Source organism: Castanea sativa, chromosome 3 (genome assembly GCF_040712315.1).
Source record: "Castanea sativa cultivar Marrone di Chiusa Pesio chromosome 3, ASM4071231v1".
Classification (NCBI taxonomy): Eukaryota; Viridiplantae; Streptophyta; class Magnoliopsida; order Fagales; family Fagaceae; genus Castanea; species Castanea sativa.
In genome coordinates, this window is record NC_134015.1 from 9,570,066 (window position 1) to 9,589,272 (window position 19,207).

At 37.0% G+C, this 19,207-nt stretch overlaps 1 protein-coding gene across 1 annotated transcript; it reads right to left on the reverse strand.

Annotated features, from left to right (window-relative positions):
- Positions 1-815: 815 nt before the first annotated feature.
- On the reverse strand, positions 816-9,892 carry LOC142628235 (long chain acyl-CoA synthetase 7, peroxisomal). The gene is made up of 23 exons (XM_075802295.1): positions 9,650-9,892; positions 8,523-8,583; positions 8,335-8,412; positions 8,122-8,193; positions 7,944-8,025; positions 7,614-7,719; positions 7,456-7,532; positions 6,725-6,769; positions 6,529-6,615; positions 5,779-5,868; positions 5,577-5,656; positions 5,375-5,468; positions 4,388-4,476; positions 4,206-4,294; positions 3,940-4,069; positions 3,739-3,857; positions 3,456-3,579; positions 3,284-3,370; positions 2,253-2,356; positions 2,094-2,179; positions 1,475-1,561; positions 1,318-1,404; positions 816-1,150 (listed from the first exon to the last, which is right to left on the reverse strand). The coding sequence occupies exons 1-23, from the start codon at positions 9,777-9,779 to the stop codon at positions 1,055-1,057; spliced, it is 2,100 nt and encodes a 699-aa protein (XP_075658410.1). The 5' UTR covers positions 9,780-9,892; the 3' UTR covers positions 816-1,054.
- Between the last annotated feature and the right edge of the window lie 9,315 nt (positions 9,893-19,207).

Here is a 19,207-nt window from a genome sequence, read left to right on the forward strand (position 1 = left end):
CCAAAGTGTGAACAAAATGAGGAAAATATCGTCCACTAGGAGTCCCAGATCAGAATAATTGGGGGGTAGGACCCTAGTAGCTTTGATGGCTTGCACTAGACATTGTTTGCCACATTCAAAAACAAACTCTCTCTGAATTCATTATTACCTTTCCCCACCACTGCTTTACTTCTTGCAGAAACCACTGTGGCCCACTGGTTCCTGGCAACAAATCTTGTGACCACAACTTCATTTGATACTCGAAGACCCACTAGATTAAATGCTTTCTCAGACAAAGGAATAAAGGATGGCCTCCCAAGAAAAAAAAAAGACTTTAAGGGAAATATTTGGCTTTAAAGATGCAATAAAGCAAGGAAACACCAGCCTGTTTAGCCAGGAGAGCATCATTGAAAAAACCCTCAAGTCCCTAATTATATTCCTCTCAAATAACTTGTTTCTAATTGCCTTTTGCAGCTCTTGTTCTATCTATATTCTTCTGTCAGAATCTCTCTTTCAATTAGTCATTTTCTATACAAGTTTATTTCCTACGTGCCATCCCCTTAGTAAACAATGCATTTTAACTCAAGGTTTCTTATTTATCGAATAGTATTTCAGAACACACACCCTAAAAAAATAAGCAAATAAATAAATCAACATCGTCACAGAAATTTTGCAGGTTTTCCGGACCAAAAATGTTTGAGCCCATCTTGGGCAGAAAGTAGCCCTCTGAAGCCTAGTTAAAAACAAAACAAAGAATAGAGATCTTATTCATTCAAGATACAAGCCACAAACACTCAATACTTTTGCGATTATTAGGTAAATGGATAATGCTAAAGTTACTATTAATATCAATTTTATTAAAAAATGCTTCATAAATTGACATGACAATGAATATAATAAGTGTCATATCAACAATATAATAAATAAATTCCTAGATTACTTATTTTCTTTTATGTTAAAAAATTAATACATCATTTTGTAAGGTCTATTTAGTAAGAGTTTGTAGCAACTGTAAACTTCTCTCAGGTACGTATGCCACAAGTCTCTGCATGCTGCTTACATGAACTTCCCATCGTCACATTTTCTGCAGTTTTGGATCTGATTTAGAAAGCTCAGCATACATGTCTGATATTACTTTGGCAAAGTACGCTTTTGCCTGAGGCCTCTTGATCTGCAACATAATTCAAGTCAATACATTCTCAACAATGCTTTGTATTGAGTGAAAACAGGTGGCAAAGAAACCAGTCCAATCCACTTTCCTTTGATCTTTTGACATTTGAATGGTGCATTAGCGTAATGGGGCCTATGGTCTAAGAGGAAAAAGAATAATCTGCATACCTTGAATGTTGGAGTGAGAAGGCCATTCTCCAAGGTGAATGGTTCAAGCACTAAAGTTACAGCTTTTGCAAATTCAAAACCTCTCAACTGCAGTTATAACAGAAGCTTCAAAACTAAGGACTACTATAGAAGCTAAATAATTTATCTTCAAAATTACCTGAGCTTCCATTCCAACAGCATCCATTTCAGCAAGAACTGCAGCTCTCACTCTTGGATCATTGCACAATTGTTCTAGATTTTCATACTGCAGAAATATGGAATTTGAAAAGATCATTAGAAAGGACAAGGAAAAGAGTAGAAACATTCCTTCATTGTCCATTGATGCCTCATACGGAACCATAATGACCCTAGGCAGAGTACGTAAATAATAATCATTGAAGAATGTGGCCTCCGATCACATTTAAGCACTCACACCAACTCAACTCCGCTTCTTGTAAGAATAAAAAGACAGTTAAAAATTCCTTCCACTACAAAATGCAAAAAATATCCATTGAAATCATTGGACAACTTTTCCTAATCAAAATTGTATGAATGGGTCTTGCAAACCTTGAAACAAGTTTTCTAAAAGAACTAAAAATTGATGCTAACAAGAACTTATGGTTCAACAATATAATATGGTTTATGTTGTGCATAATGGTTAATGACAAAAAGAGATGAAACCATATGTTGATTTCTAAATGGCCTTGAAAAGAGAACCGTTTCAAACAAGAATGTCTTATTCAAGACCTATATGATTCAAAAAACAGCAAAAGACTAAATTTTGTGGAGTCAACCACCTTGATGCCTTCAGGCGCAGCCCAAGCTTCCATTAAATCTGGATCCACTGCAACTACAGCTACTAGACTCGAGTTCAAGCTATCGCCTAAGAACAAATCAAACAGTCAGCATTGACTAGCTGGGGAATTCGATATACAGAATAACTTCCATTTCCTTACCATATATGAAACATTGAGAAACAAATTTGCACTTGGTATATACATTCTCAATCTTCTCTGGTGCTATGTACTCACCCTGTGCCAACTTAAATATGTTCTTTTTCCTGTTATGAGTTGACAACAGAAATTCAATAAGATCATACAAATTTCATATTTTATTCATTGTCATATTTCAATAAAATGATTTCCAGTCAGAAGACACCCAAAAAAAGGAATTATTTTTCTGATGGTTTAAACTTGCGGCAATGAGACGGACAAAGACAGCCCAATAATTTATCCATAAGTTACCCTGTATCTACCCAAAAATTATCTTATTCATCATAGAGCAGGCTTAGAAGATACATTCACGTATCTACCAGTGTGTATTTACAGTCCTGTAACCACATACTGGATATACAGAGGCAGGATTAGCTTATTACTGATGCCAAAAAAAAATCTTAAATGCCCTCTCCCTTAACATCTCTTGTATCATGCACATTTTGCAAGCATGCAGTTGGACTTATCCATGCTTGCCATGAGTGCCAATATGTCAAATTGTTATTGAGTGAGAAACCGGCTTATCCATATGGTTATCCTCATCATGAAATTTCAAAATTTATTCTGTGAGCTTATGGATAATGTGAACCAATAATGTGATATTTAGCATGCATCACATGCACAGGAGGGTGTTTTCTGACAGTGAGCACGACAATAGATCGATTTTTATTTAAGAAAAAGATAAAATGTTTTACTATTACTTTTGACTATCCCATACAAAATTAATTAAGTGTACAGCCAAATGCCATGTCATTCCCCGTAAAGTTATACGTATTCATCTTTCATGGAAAATGATCCACAACGTAGTTAGAACTTAGAAGATTGACAGTTCAACTAGCAAACTCCAAATCTCAGAGATAATAGTTCTTGACTTTACATTGCAATTTAGATGTTTAAGAGCACTATAAGCAATGCTATTTATTTTTGAACAAAAAACCAAGTTGTGCCAATATCAATTCTTTTAAATATCATGATTAAAATTATTAAAACACTACCTATCAATAATCTTAAGGCGGCCTCCAGGTAACCATGACCCAATGTCTCCTGTATGCAGCCATCCATCATTATCAATGACTTCACTCCTGTCCAATCAACTTTACAGTCAGGTAGATTCAAATAATAATATATGTTAGTTCCATAAAATAGTAATGTATGCAAGAAAAGTACGTTTGGACTTCATCTTTGTAGTAGCCCTGAAACACAATCGGACCCCTCACACAGATCTCACCTCGAGGATGAGGCTGATCTTCAGAGGTGTAGTTCATTTCAGGAACATCCACAAGTTTTATTTCTGAAACCGAAAAGAGGGAAATACAACTAAGCACAAAGAAACGCAAACATACAGACAAAGGAGAATCTGAATCTTGTAATTAGAAACCAAAATCCAATCAAGCGTGATTGCACCATAATTTTCTTTGATTATCTTCAATGCCATGAGTCAAGAACTTACCACAGGCAGGACTAGGGGACCCAACATGACCAGATAAATTGTCACCCACATCCATCATGCTTATGACACAAGAAGTCTCGGTCATGCCATATCCTTCAATTACTTGACAGCCAAAGCACCTGTTATTTGCGGAGACATCAGTCCTTATTAACATTCAAATAGACAACCATTCTACATTCTATAGTGCATTCTCCAACTTACACCCTCAAAAAGTCCATGATATCTGGAGACAATGGTGAGGCACCCGATCCCAGAAAACGGACCCGTCCTCCAAGCTTTTCTTTTATTTTATTGAATACTAATCTGTCCCACATTGGTGATGGATTCCGGCCTGAAATCATTACAATTTATTTGTTTCATCATGTGAACTCTATGTTGTTCTTGTATTTTATGATAATGGAGGGCATGGGACTTAATAAGAAGATTATGCTATAATATGAAAAGGTTATAGTTATGAGCACAAATACCACTCATTATGGCTTGCTTCTTTGAGTTGTAGGCAACTCTAAATAGTCCCTCCCTTAGCTTTCCAGAATTTGCTACAGCATTTGTAATTCTATTACAATAAACTGAATTAGGCCTGGAGTTACAATGCAAATAGCAAGCAAATGAGAAATTTAAGCAGCACCCAGCCATTATCCATGATTACCCATCATATATTCGATTATACAATCGAGGAACACTGCTAAATATTGTTGGTCTGAGAGCAGCCAAGTCATCCATCAATCTCAAATTGTCCTGAAAACAAGGACACAGTTATACATGAGCTGGAATAAAGAAATAACATGAACATTCTTTAAACTTGTTAAAAAGCCAAAAACGTGCAACACCAAGGAACTTGCTGTATACTGTGGATCAACATTTATAAAGCACTGAATACTTGCTGTTTATACAGTTAATCAAATTTTATAACCATCTGAGCCACATTACACTCCCTTACTCTATGCAGAACAAAGCTATCCTGTTGTGCTATATTTAAATAGTGTATTTCTAAATGAATTGCCATTATGTCTGGTTAATGTGAATATTGAACATTGAATACTTGTGTGTTCATAGGAACTGAAACCACAATAGCAAGTTTTGTTAAAAGCTGCACCAGGAGTAATAAGGTTTTATACTAACTCAGGAACTAAAGCTATTGTTGTATGGAATACAGTAGAAATTGAGTGTCAATGGCCAGGACCAATGCTAGCTTGAATACTAGAATCCTGAAGTCTTTTTTCTTCTTTTTTTTTGGTAAGTAATGCAATAGGACTCTCGTCAACTCAATGTTTAGAAAAATTAAACCTTAAAACTTATCACTATGTATTGTGAAATGCAAGACTTTTAATATGACAGTTCAGTCAAACAATAAACAGGAATATATGAAAAAATGCAATAGCATTTGTGAAGTGCCAGAATTTCGCATATTGTATTACGTAGTTCATATATATACTCTTTTGAGTTTTGACAGACTAGAATGCCAAAATAACACACTGAACCCATGTTATAGGAAAAAGGTACAAGCATAAGAACATTATTTAGTTCCTAGTTTCCTCCATTTGTATGACATATACAGTGTGTAATTTAACTGATATTCATGCTCAAGGTTTTCAAACTGAGTTACCAAAGATCGATATTCAAATGTACCACATACCCCTTGGTAGAAACCAACAGCACCACCGTAGTACGCTAAGATAAATTGGTTTGTTCGTTCATAGATGTGTGCCAAAGGAAGATACGAGAAGTAACTGTGAAAAGTAAGATATTATTTGATTCAAAATAATATTTCAAGATTAAAAAAAATTGAAACAACTTTCAAATTGACTTCATATTCTGTAAGAAATTATGGCACTCACACATCAGAGGAAGCGAACTTGATTGAACGACAAAAACCAGCAGCACTCGCAATCAGGTTTCCATGTGTCAATACGACTCCCTTTCCAAGAGGAGAAAAGAAAAATTGAAACATAAATCTATACCATTTAGCACATGGTTAAAAATGTAGGTAGTAAAAAATAGCCACAGTTGAGAGTTAACATTCATACACAAGTTCACTACCTTTGGTGTGCCAGTAGTACCACTCGTGTAGCATATGGTTGCAACATCTTCAGGCTTAGGAGGGCAAAAAGGCTGCAGACTACTGCGGCCCTAAAAGAAAATCATCTGTAAGGTGATGGAAAAATATAAACTCCTTCACATAAATACACTCTCACAAAAAGAAAGAAATTAAAATATTAATTTTGCATTTGAGATCAATGATCCACAAGACCAGTTATGGATTGTGAATGGAGTAGAAAACTAATCAGGTTTGTGAATGGAGGTAAAAACTAATCAGGTTATAGTATTTTGCTTACATATAATCATTCTAAGAACATCAAGAGGATAGTCAGAACATCTGAAAATTTATAGCAACAAATTCGAAACAACAGAATTGAAAAATATAAAGAGACACTGCATGCATGAAGCAGAAGATTTGAATGTGGTAAATCAAAACCAAAAAGGCTAGTACCCTACCAATTTATTTGTGTTCAACTTTTAATACATGAAGAGTATCCAAGTGAATAAATGGCTACATTGGCATTTTCCATGGTTTGGGCTCACAATCCAATAATCCCAAAATTATGTGATTCAAATGAATTCTAAGCACGTCATGACCAGGCTATGAGTATATTAATATGATCAGAATGTCTAGTACCCTACCAATAATCCCTTATATATCTATGTTTTCCTTTGGTCAGGCTATGAGTGTATTTATATGATCAAAATGTCATTCTTAGCAGAAAATAAGAGGGAAAATTCCAATCTTACCTGACTGATTAGTTTCAAATATGAGACAAGCTTCACTCCAGATCCAGAAGGAAGAGAAGGCAAATATTCATCTACACCTCCCACTACCTATGTCATCATGGATGCAGGGAAAAAATATTAGAAAACTGGGTTACAAGGATCAAGCACTGTTTTGACTTCAACAAGAATACTGCAAAGAGATTTGAGGAGTACACACCACTATAAGACGTACAGATGGAATCCCAGAAAGGAAGCTCAACAACTGCAAGTTCCAGGAAAATGGATAAGATACATTTGCAAATTGGGAATCAAAATTTATTTTATCAGTGATTGAAAAAAAGTCAAAGAAATGTAGAATTGAGATTCAATCAAGGACAAGAAGCAACATGAATGTGGTTAGGGAATCCACTTTCAACAAGATCACTGAAGCTTATAAGGACTGGCTGATGGAACTTCAAAATAGGAGGAACAACTCTGTTGTATGGTCATAAGGTATACTAGCAGCTAAATCTTTGACAGGAAATACTGAAATAGATCTTAAACAGAAAAAAACATCATGCTTCTTAAAAGAGGAAAAAAAAATTACACATGCAAACTGAACCTGAAGCATTAAGCAATCTATTTGTAATGAGCAACCTAAAATCCAAATCACTGACTCAGCATTTTCAACTGGAATTCCATTTTTTTTGGGTAAGGTCCTTATGCTGAAAATTGTAAAGAAATGTTATACGGAATTGATTTGGTTCAAATAAGAAAAAATCTACAACAATTCACATCTTCCCCACGTTACATTCCCATCATTATCTTTTTACTTGTGAAGCCTAGAAACATTCTGAAATGTATTAGAATTCCTTCTCAGCTAGCAGCAATACACACCAATTTAAACACTCATCTTTAGCTAAGCATAACCTAATGTATGCAGCTTAAAGAAGAAAATATCAAACTCACAGAGTTCAAAGTCTGTGGGACACAAAAAATAGCCTGTATATCAGCATGATTCACAACATACTGAACTGCATCTGGGCCTGCACTAGAAATTATACAGTCAGAAGTCAGAACAGGGCTCATAGATTAGGAAAGATACATCTGGACTTATAAATACTCACCAAGAGTGTCATACAGGGGAACCGAGATATATGAATAAGATGAACAGGCAAGATCCACAATCAGCCACTCTGGTCTGTTTATAAAATAAAGTCCAATGGAAGCTCCCTGTTCCATGAGAGACCAGACAATGGAATCATATTTACAGTAATAAAATATTTCACGATATGACAACTTCTAGCTGAGAATGCAGGTCCCTAACATAAATTGAAGTTTATATGCAGGCTAAATACCAGACACAAGAACAGGAGTTATGAGCTTATTCAAAATATGTTGAATAAAAATGGGGTCCTTAAAAACCAAGAATCTAAAGTGCTCTAGAAGTTAGTCACCTTTTGAAACCCATGAAACTGAAGCCCAGAACCAATTGCTTCACAAGCAGTCCCCGCTTCTCCATATGTCATCCATTTGTACCTTCGTTTGCCAGGAACATGCCACACAATCTTATGTGGAGAACACTAATAATGTACAATCAAACTGATCTACATGCTTTAGTAATTGATAACTTACTCTCCAACCGTACCATCTTCCCGAATTCGTGTACCCAGGTACTTGTAATCACGGAAAGATTCAACAGCATGCCTGTACTCACAATGTTCTTTTGTTTTACAGTAAATTCAGGCGAAAATCTCTAAGCGTACATACAGTTGTAATTACAAAAGCAAAATGAGCAAACAGCAACAAGCACATTGCATTTACTAGCAAGAGAGGAAGAACACTCACACAAAGTTATCATGCAAAGTCCCAATTTCAGGATGGTCGGCAAATCTAGTTACAAGCTCCAAAGGAGAACGCACTGATCTGCCACCAATGAAAAACAAAGTCCTCACATTGTCAGAATAAAATAAAGTAAAAATAGTTAGCTACATGGTATGAAGCTAATGGAAGTAAAATACAGAAACAAGCATTACCTATACACATTCCATTTTCCTGTTTGCAATTTTTCTGGAAGAACTACACTGTACCCCTGGCCTGCTCAAAAGGTCAAACCCAACATTTTGATACAAGAGCATGCATTAATACAAAGAACACCAAATAAATAAATAAAATTTTAAAAGCCAATTGCAATCAGGGTTCAAATCCACTGTAATTATATATCAATAAATCTTATTACACACTTGCTACTGCACACCCAATTCGCGCTCTTTTTTTTGAAATCGTGTTTTAAAACACGACTTCAGTTATTAGTTAAAATTCAACTTAGGTCATGTCTTAAAATATAATCTCAGTCAATGTGGCAGTGCATAATCTTATTACACACTTGCTATTGCACACCCAATACGCGCTCTTTTTTAAAATCATTTTTTAAAACACGATTTCAGTTAATAGTTAAAATTCAACTTTGGTCATGTCTTAAAATATAATTTCAGTCCCTGTGTCAGTGCGTGTATGGCGAGCATGCAATAGCGAACATATATATATTTGGGTACTGTTAACGAATGCAATATTTGATAATAGACCATTTTACTATTTTAAGAAGGTTTTGATACCACTTTAATAAAAATATATAAAGCCGTGTCAAAAAAGTCAATTTTATTTTTCCTTCTTCTATAAAAAGTTTCTAAAAATGGGCATTGGGCATTCGTTAACTTTTTCTTATATACATCACATAGAAGCAAATGAGATTATCTTTATCTTTTTATTTTTATTTTTCAGCCCAAATAAAAAAAAATTAGTTTTTATTTTTATTTTTTAATTTTAACGCTTTATTAAGAAAACAAAAACGCATGGAAGAACAGAACACTCAAAACGACAGCATTTCATTGCTTTCGCGGTTTTTCAGGATTTTTTTTTTTTGGAAAAAAAAAAAAACAACTTCACGAGAAGCCGTTAATTTCGAGCTACGAACCAAACGTGGCCTAAGCATCACAACAAGTCACATAGCTCCAAAACTCAAAACTTACACAGCTACAACATCTATATTCAGAGCTTCCATACTTCAATTGCTTGTTATGCTTATCAAACTCCTACACACACACACATACATACATACATATAGGTAGAGAGAGAGAGAGAGAGAGAGACAGAGAGAGAGAACCGTGAAAGAACTCAGCAGCAGTGAGGTTTGGTTGAACGTGAGAGGAAGAGTCGTCGTCGGAGGCGGTGGAGGAAGGGAGGAGGTGGCATTGAATTGCATGGAGGCGACGGTGGGCTTGTGATTCCAACATTTTCTCGGGAAAATGTTCAAGAGAGAGAATTTTCTCAGAGAAACAGAAAGAAAAAAAATATTGGTGGGAAAGTTGGTCTATCTTGTCTGTGTGTGTGTCGTTTGCTTTACGTTACAAAAACTTATCAGAATTTAATAAATAAATAAAAATATATAATAACTAATAAAAAATATGAGAAAGTGGAAAAGGCACGCTTTTTAATGTGATTATTTAGGTGATATATATAAAATTATTTATCATATGATGATGGATGACCATGACAATGACTATTTATAAAGATAGGCTTGACTTTTGCTGAAGATAAGACCATTTATTAGCTTATCCATCAGGGAGAATCTAGTAATTTAGTACGTACCGGTTGTGCTGTGTTTTGTCTTGAATAAGAAATTTATTGTGCATTTAGATACTACTTATTTTGTTGAAAATTAAAAATTATAAAAAAGTTATTGATCACATATTTGGCACTGTTCATATGTTTGATTGCGCTGGTTAAAAATTTTAAAAAAAAAACTAAAAATACAAACGCAGGAGTATCCAAACGAAGCTTTAGGATTCAATTTACGCTTATAGAAAAAATTGTCTTAGTTTGATAATAAGGAAAAAAAAAATCATTAAAAAAAGAATGTTATATGTTGAAACTCTATAATAAAAAAAAATTAAAATAACTCTACAAAAAATCAACAAATCTAATAAAATTGGTTCTCTCGAAAAATGAAAATGCTTTTTTTTTTCTACATTTCTTTGTTCTAGGCTATATACTTACTACTCACTATTTAGTGCACTGAAAAAAAAAATATCACAAATTAAAAGTATACTTTACCTATTTTAATATATCATTTTATTATATTCTTTACATCACATTTTTTATTCTTTTATCAGTTTATTTGAATTTTATTTTTTTATTATTCTTTATTTCTTTTTATCCTTTTTTTTTTTTTTTTTAGTTCCCAAGTCCCCACAATCATATAACAGAGAAAGTTTGAGTAATGCCCAACCATCACGTAATTGACATAAGAGAGAGAGAGAGAGAGAGAGAGAACAAGTATGTATAAAAAAAAAATACCCAAAATATTAATAGTGTTCTTGCTCCTTCGATGCTATTATTAGAATGTTGTTGTAGCAAGCATTTGATACATCTCATGAAGGTGATTTTTTGTGTTTGGTATGAATAAAAAAATATACCCAAAATATTAATAGTATTCTTGCTCATTCGTTGCTATTATTAGAATGTTGTTGTAGTAAGCATCGATACATTTCCTTAAGGTGATTTTTTGTGTTTGGGGTGTTTGATGCTACTGCTCTAATGGTATTTGTTGTAGTATTCCATGATCATCGGTTCTTCAAACTCCATTCCCTCCTCTCAGGGGCGGCCCAACAAATTTGAAAGCCTAAGGCGATATAATTAAATGAGGTATTTTTGTTGTCACTTAAATAATATTTAACTAGTATTTAATATCATAATTTTTTTTTATAAAAAAAAACCTATTCCTTTCATTTTTTTTAATGTGCTTTTTTTTTGGGGGGAAATGCTAAAGCTATAACAAATTTAACTTAAAAAAATTCCAAAAGATATAGAAATGAATACAATTAATGACACCTTAAGAAGATAATAAACAAGTATTTGAATGAATGATGTTAGAAATATTATAAATTTTATAACATGAGGCTTACAAATATGTATCACTAATCACAAAAAATAATTCAAGAATGCATTTAATAGGTTATTAATATCCACATATCATATTAATTGTCACATCAATTTTTAAAGTTTTCAAGTAAAATTAATAATATTTTTAACATTTTCCTATCTAAATTATTTATTGTGATTAGTGAAACATATATTTGTAAGGAAAAATGATAAAGATACAAATTCTTTTACAAAAACTTTTACAAACTGATGATGTGGTAAATGATTATAGATAAATAAAAAAAGTGATGTTATATATCGATGGGTCTAGATGAAAACCAGTAAGAAGTTGGCTATAACAACAATTTGTAAAATTGTTGTAAAATAGTTTGTAACTGTAGTATTACTCTATTTGTAATACCCATGTATTTAAAGTTGTATTATCTCTAACATTACTCAATTCTTTGAGACTTTTTAAAAGTAGAGGAAAAATATAAAACTATTTTTTTTTCTATATCTTCATTTTTTTTAAATATATCAAATTTTCCTCCAAATTTTGGAGTCTTCCTCTAGTAGAAGGCCCTAGGCGGTGGCCTAAGTGGCCTAGGCCTAGGGCCACCCCTGCTCCACTATTTACCAATCTAAAAAATAATTGTCTTTTCCTAGCAATTTTGTTTTGATTAGGGTCTACTTTTGTCTAATAAAAAGCAAAATGTATTGTAATTCTTTTTTCTTACACTTTCATTACTTATTTTGCAAATGTTTGGTTAGGAACCAATTTTTACAATTTGTAAAAATGTTGTAAAATAGTTTATAACTGTACCATTACTCTATTTGTAAGACCCATGTATTTAAAGTTGTATTATCTCTAACATTACTCAATTCTTTGGGACTTCTTAAAAGTAGAGGAAAAATATAAAACTAATTTTTTTTGTCTATATCTCTATTTTTTTTAAATACATCAATTTTTCCTCAAAATTTTGGAGTCTTCCTCTAGTAGAGGGTCCTAGGCCGTGGCCTAAGTGGCCTAGGCCTAGGCCTAAGGCCAGCCCTGCCTACTCCACTAGTTACCAATCTAAAAAATAATTGCCTTTTCCTAGCAATTTTGTTTTGATTAGGGTCTACTTTTGTCTAATAAAAAGCAAAATGTATTGTAATTCTTTTTTCTTACACTTTCATTACTTATTTTGCAAATGTTTGGTTAGGAATCAACTTTTACATTAGTATAGGTCCCTTAATTCCCTTTTCAGGTTCCTTGAGATGATTTCTCAATATTTTGTTGCTAGCTCAAAGTGAATATTGGGGATTGGGATTCAAAAATAGCTAATTTAATAGGACTTTTTGTGAAATGTGCTAGTTGCAAATGAGAATGAAAAATCCTAGTTGACCAAGTTACAAATTACTTGCTTAAAGTTACCAATCTACTCCAATTAAATTGAATCAAAGTGCATCATTTCGAAATTAAACAGTGTGAAGCAAATCATCTAGAAGTAGAGCGTACCATCTCAAATTGAAGTAAGGTGTAGGAATGTGAATTTTTATGATTTTTGGTAGTGCTTATAAAAGAGCTTTAAATATAATATAACGCAAGTTAGCATGTAGCACATGCAAATGTATAGATGCATTTAAAATTAAACACAATTTTGATTATAAAAATATTAATAATTAGTCAAAATTAAAATTAAAAAAAAAAAAAGCATGTAAGACATGCATACTATAGATAAATTTAAAATTAAACATATTTTTTATCATAAAAAAATTAGTTAAATAATTTAAAAATAAACAAACGTAATTATTCACATATTAAAATTATTACCTAAATTTATTACTGCTTATGACCATTTTTTTCTAATTTTTAATAAAATAGAACGTGTGGTGATCTTTGTTGTGTAGTAATTTTTTTTGAGTATACGTGATTTTTTTTTCCATAGTTCATTAATATTAAATTCTTAGTATTTTGTACTCATTAACTCACTTGACATAAAGATTAAAAAACTTAAGTAAATACATGACACAAACTTAAGTGGATAATTATGGTATGGTCCCCACATAAATTTAGACACATGATACAAAATTGGATTCTAATTTCACATTCTAATTGAACTTTTTCTGAACTTTGCCTTCTTTTTTTTTTTGAGAAAAGCTTTGCCTAGTAATATATATATATATATATATATATATATATATATATATATATATATATATATTGATGATGCCGAAAAATCACCAGTAAGTCGCAAGCACTCTATTCGCCAAAGCAACACCTGCAAAAGAGGAAAAAAAGAGGACCTAAAAGAGAGCACCGGTGTGGTGCCGGCCAAAAACCCTCCGAAGGTTAAGTTAGAGTCTTATTTTTCAACCCAAGAGTGCCAGAGTTGAGATAATTGTGCGTACCTTGCTTTGTGAGGGTTTTGGAGTATATATAGTAGCGTAAGGCCGAAATTCTCGCCTTGGTCAAGAAATCTTTTCCTTCTAGGAGAGTGACTCGTGGAATTTCGTATCTCTTAGAGTTCTTTTCCTTATATGAATCTTCAACCAAGGCTAACGTGTAGCGCAAGAATTCTTCGTATACACGTTGGCGTGAATTACAATCAAGGCAACGTCAGCCCCAATCATATAGTGTGATTTGAGGTATCCCGGAGAACGACGGGAGAAATTATATGCATGCACTCAACTCGTCCGTCCACTATGCATCCGTCCACCTTGGTCATATAACCCGTCACACTATCGTAGCGATTTCGTGACGGTACCGTCATGTTGGTTTTATCCCCTATCAGTTGCCCCCTCATTCCATGATACCGTCATTTCTCCCAAGCGGTTTCATGGAATGACGGTTTAGAGTTTCTGACAGACAGCCTGGAATGCTGTCATAAATGCTCAGGGACACGTGGGGGGATTTTAATGGTTGTTTGTTGGAATCGAGGCGTCCCTTCGTTTACCGCGCCATTCCCTCTATATATACCACCCACCGTATTCACTTTTACACCTTTTAGAAAATTTTATGCTGTTCAGAGCGCAACCGTCAACCTACTTCAGAGAGTAACCGTCTCCTTTGGGAAACCAAGAGACAACGTGCTAATCATTTCTCCGTCGTTTTACTTAAGTTTTTTACTTTTCTTGTTGGTCCCGTCGTCGGTACAAATCTAGAGCCTTAGGTTTCCTTTACCCGTCATATGTAGATGTCAGATGTCTAGTGAGGCGTCGAGTAGTCAGTCTTATGCCCGCGAGGGAACGGGTTACGAAGAGGTGTTCCCGTCAGGTCAAGTAGACCAAGACACCTCTAGCGGGGAGAGGGAACCGTCATCTAGCTCTCCTTCCCATGAGGAAGATGAAGGGCAGGATAGGGACGGGTCGAAGACGACTCGGCCGACAACCTAGACGGTGTCGACCCCGTCCAATCCGTCATAGGCCCCGACGGCTTCGTGGGAGTTCGTCCTGCTCCGCTTTGTGGACGGTGAATGACTTTGTGTCAACCATCAAGCCGCCGCACTTCAACACGCCGAGGCAAAAGTACCAAATACCGTACACCATATCCATCCGTCTACCATTCAAAACGAAAAATGCTATTACTACGGTCTCGAAGACGTCGGTCTACGAGCAAATGCTAAAAGCTGGTCTCCGTTTCCCCACAAGTGCATTGCATCGTCTTCTCCTTCAATACTTGGGTCCGGTCACCCCGGATATCTCCGAACGCATGGAGGGTTTTCCTGAGCGTCGAAGTATTGTACGGTGTGATGTCCGACGGGGCCAGACGGTTAACGGTGGAGGAATTTTTCCATTGCTACCGTCCGTCTGAAATTACGAAGTCAAAGGGCATGTACAGCTTTGTGCCGAGGAGTTCGATACTTAGGCTGGTGTCCGAGACCCCGGACTTAAATCGTAACTGGAAGGGTCGTTACTTCTTCCTTCGAGGGGATAACTGGATGTGTCGTCCAGGTGACGACGACTACATGCCGGTAGATAAAACGTGGGGGATAATGCCCCCGTCTGGTACGAGTCCGTCAACTTATCAACCGTCATCCATGTTTTATGAGTTTACTCTTAACACTTTTTTTTTTTTTTTTTTTTTTGCAGCAAGGGACCCTCCACCTATCTCAACCGAACAGTTCGGCTTTCTGGAGAAAATTTTTCAAAAGACTAAGTTGTTTGAAAGGACCTGGTCGAAGCTCGTCACATTGGATACGTTACATTGGTATTGTGACGGTCCTGAACCTACATCCGTCGCCCACCGATACGACGCAGGTGTACGCAAACGTAAGTTCTGGAATCCTTCCGTCGATTTTTGGCTTTATGCAGTTCCTTTTTAACCGTCTTCTTTTGTAGAAATGGACGACGCCAGAGACGGGCTATCATTAAAACAAGCGGGCGGCAAAGAAGCAAGGGGGCGACGCTTCAAAGATGGATCCGTCACAGACGGCCCCAAAGAGACCATCTTCTGAAAGATGGGACCGTCACTCCAAAAAACAGAAACTTGTGACGGGTCTACCTGCCGGTCAGGGGTTCGGCATGGTGAAACCGCCTCCCAAGCTTAGGATTGGCAAGGGTAAGGGCCTGATGACCAACCCGAACCCTGTGAAGGAGAAGCCCCCCGTCCTGCTTCGTGAAGACCCCCAATACGCTCTCCGTCGTATTGGTTCCATCATAACCGATGACGACTATGAAGACCTGGGAAACCATGCCACTGAGGCCATGGGGGAGACATGCCTATTCAGCTTAACTCAGGTTAGCGTCTGACATATGCACATTCCGTCATTTTAACTTCGTCTCGTTCCTTTCCGTCTTGAGCTTATTTCTATCTGAACTGTGGCAGGGTGTGTTAATGGCCAAAGGCTTGTCAGACCGTTGCCTAGCCCAGGAAAGAGCCCTTGAACGAGTACGTGCTAAGGTGAAGGCGACGGCAAAAGAACTGGACGAGTTGAAATTATGGAGGGTCCGTCATGAGCAGAAGCTGACACTCTCCGAGCAGGCTCGCGAGAACCTAGAAAAGGAGGTGGAGCTGCTCAGGAAGACGGTGAAAGCTCATGACGACAATGTCCGTCAAGCTAAAGTTGATGCCGTCAGAGAGTATCGTGACTCCAACGCGCTTCTGCAAGAGCTTGGTTCTTCTTTTAGCGACGGGTTCTATGACTGCATCCGTCAGGTGAAGGCATCATTCCCTGACCTGGACTTAGCTCACATAACTATAGATGCCGAGGCCCAAACCCCTGCTCACCCCGTCGACTTTAAAGGGACGGAGGAACTTTTTGGCGAGGTTCCATGTGATGACGGGGTCGCTAAAGCCGCAGAAGAAACAATCGTCGCTGATTCTCACCAGCCGTTGCCCGACGGCCTTGATGAAACCGTCATAGTTCAAGACTGATGTAAATTGTAGTGATAGGGAACAATTTTATCTTTTGTCGTTTACTCAACTCTTTTTGCTAAGTATTAGACTTTTTATTATTGAACTCTACTGTATCAGTTAAACCCCTTGGGTAACCCGTCCATATTTGGACCAGACTTTTTGTACTTTGCATGGTCCGTTCAGTATATTTCGGACTATCTGTCCACTTTCATTGAATTTCGATTTTTTTATTCGGCCTATTCATGTAGCTCTTAGTTGATCCGTCCATGGTATTTACTTGGTGCATTTCTATCTGCTTTGGTTGATCCGTCTACTTTGCGGACGTAGAATTTTCATCCTTTGGGATGATCCGTCCACTTTGTGGGCTTGTACAATTTTCATCCTTTGGGATGATCCGTCCACTTTGTGGACTGGTAGAATCTTCATCCTTTGGATGATCCGTCCACCTTGTGGACTTGTAGAATTTCCATCCTATGGATGATCCGTCCACTTTGTGGGCTTGTAGAATTTCATCCTTTGGATGATCCGTCCATTTTATGGACTGGTAGAACCTTCATCCTTTGGATGATCCGTCCACCTTGTGGACTTGTAGAATTTCCATCCTATGGATGATCCGTCCACTTTGTGGGCTTGCAGAATTTCATTCATTTGGGAGGATCCGTCCACTTTGTGGACTTGTAGAATTTCATCCTTTGGATGATCCGTCCATGTTGTGGACTTGTAGAATTTTATTCATTTGGGAGGATCCGTCCACTTTGTGGACTTGTAGAATTTCATCATTTGGATGATCCGTCCACTTTGTGGACTTGTAGAATTTCATCCATTGGATGATCCATCCACTTTGTGGACTCGTAGAATTTCATCCATTGGATGATCCGTCCACCTTGTGGACTTGTAGAATTTCAACGCCATGCATTTCATATTTTCTAAATAAAAATTCCTCTCATTATATCAGTTCAGCATACCAAATTGTCTATGGAAAAGAAAACTTGGGCCTTAATAAGTAAAAACTATGAATGTTTAAAATTCAACTAAAAATAAGGCGGTAGACATTGTCTTATGACTGTCGCACTACTGGTAGTACTTCTTCAGGAGCTCCGTGTTCCAAGGATGGCCCAACTTCCTTCCGTCTAACGTCTCCAAGTAGTACGTTTCTTTCCTATGCCATGAGATAATTCTGTATAGGCCTTCCCAGTTAGGACCCAGCTTTCCCAGGGATGCATCCTTCGTAGCGCCAAGCACTCTTCGTAATACCAGATCTCCCACCTTGAAGTCCCGATGCCGGACCTTGGAGTTGTAGTGTTTTGCCATCATGTCTTGGTACCGCGCCAGTCTCTGTGCTGCCGCCCGACCTCATCTACAAGGTCGAGTTCTAGGCGCAATGCTTCATTATTCTTGCTCTCGTCATAGCTTTCTACGCGGTAGCTCGTTAATCCCACTTCCGCTGGTATGAGGGCCTCAGCACCATACGCCAATCGAAACGGTGTCTCTCCTGTCGGCGTTCTTGCCATTGTCCAGTATGCCCATAGTACATTTGGTAGTTCGTCCGGCCATATGCCCTTTGCCTCCTCGAGCCGGGTCTTGATAATCTTTAACAAGGACCGGTTCGTGACTTCAACTTGTCCATTGGCCTGTGGGTGGGCGGGTGACGAGTAATGGTTCTTGATTCCCAGCTGAGAACAGAAGTCTCGGAATGCATCGTTGTCGAATTGCTTCCCATTGTCTGAAACAAGCACTCTTGGGATCCCATATCGGCAGATAATACTTCTCCATACAAAGTTGCGAATGTTTTTCTCCGTGATAATAGCAAGAGCTTCTGCTTCCACCCACTTGGTGAAGTAGTCAATACCAACCACCAAGAACTTTAGCTGTCTTACCGCTATTGGAAATGGACCCATGATGTCCAATCCCCATTGTGCGAACGGCCATGGAGCCGTCATAGGTGTGAGTTCCTCCGATGGCCGTCTAATGAGATTGCCAAACCGTTGACACTTATCGCAGGCTCTAACGTACATATGGGCATCCTTTTGCATTGTTGGCCAGTAGTAACCCGTTCGGAGCAGCTTGTGTACCAGAGACCTTGATCCAGAGTGGTTCCCGCAAATTCCTTCGTGAATCTCCCTCATCACGTAGTCTGCTTCTTCACGGCCAAGGCATCTTAGGTACGGTCGGGAGAATCCTCTTTTGTAGAGGACGTCTTTAATCAGGATGAATTGGGCAGCCTTAACCCTCAATTTCCTCGCGTCCTCTTTGCTATCTGGCAGCTTGCCATTTTTGAGGTACGTCACAATTGGAACCGTCCAATCGTCTTTGGTGCTCACTTCCTGCATTCCAACGTTATCTAATAGCGATGAATGTTGGACGAAGGACAATACCTGTTCTGGGCCATCACAGATTCGGCCGAAGCAGCCTTCGCGAGTCGATCTGCCTCTTGGTTCTCTTCTCTTAGGATCTGAACTA

Excerpts from the sequence above, each read along its gene's own strand:
- LOC142628235 (XM_075802295.1), bottom strand. The coding sequence starts at position 9,779 with ATGTTGGAATCACAAGCCCACCGTCGCCTCCATGCAATTCAATGCCAC. Across the intron at positions 3,858-3,939 it reads ATCATGGACTTTTTGAGGGT|GTGCTTTGGCTGTCAAGTAA; the intron begins GTAAGTTGGAGA and ends CGCAAATAACAG. Across the intron at positions 3,371-3,455 it reads TACAAAGATGAAGTCCAAAC|GAGTGAAGTCATTGATAATG; the intron begins GTACTTTTCTTG and ends TTGATTGGACAG.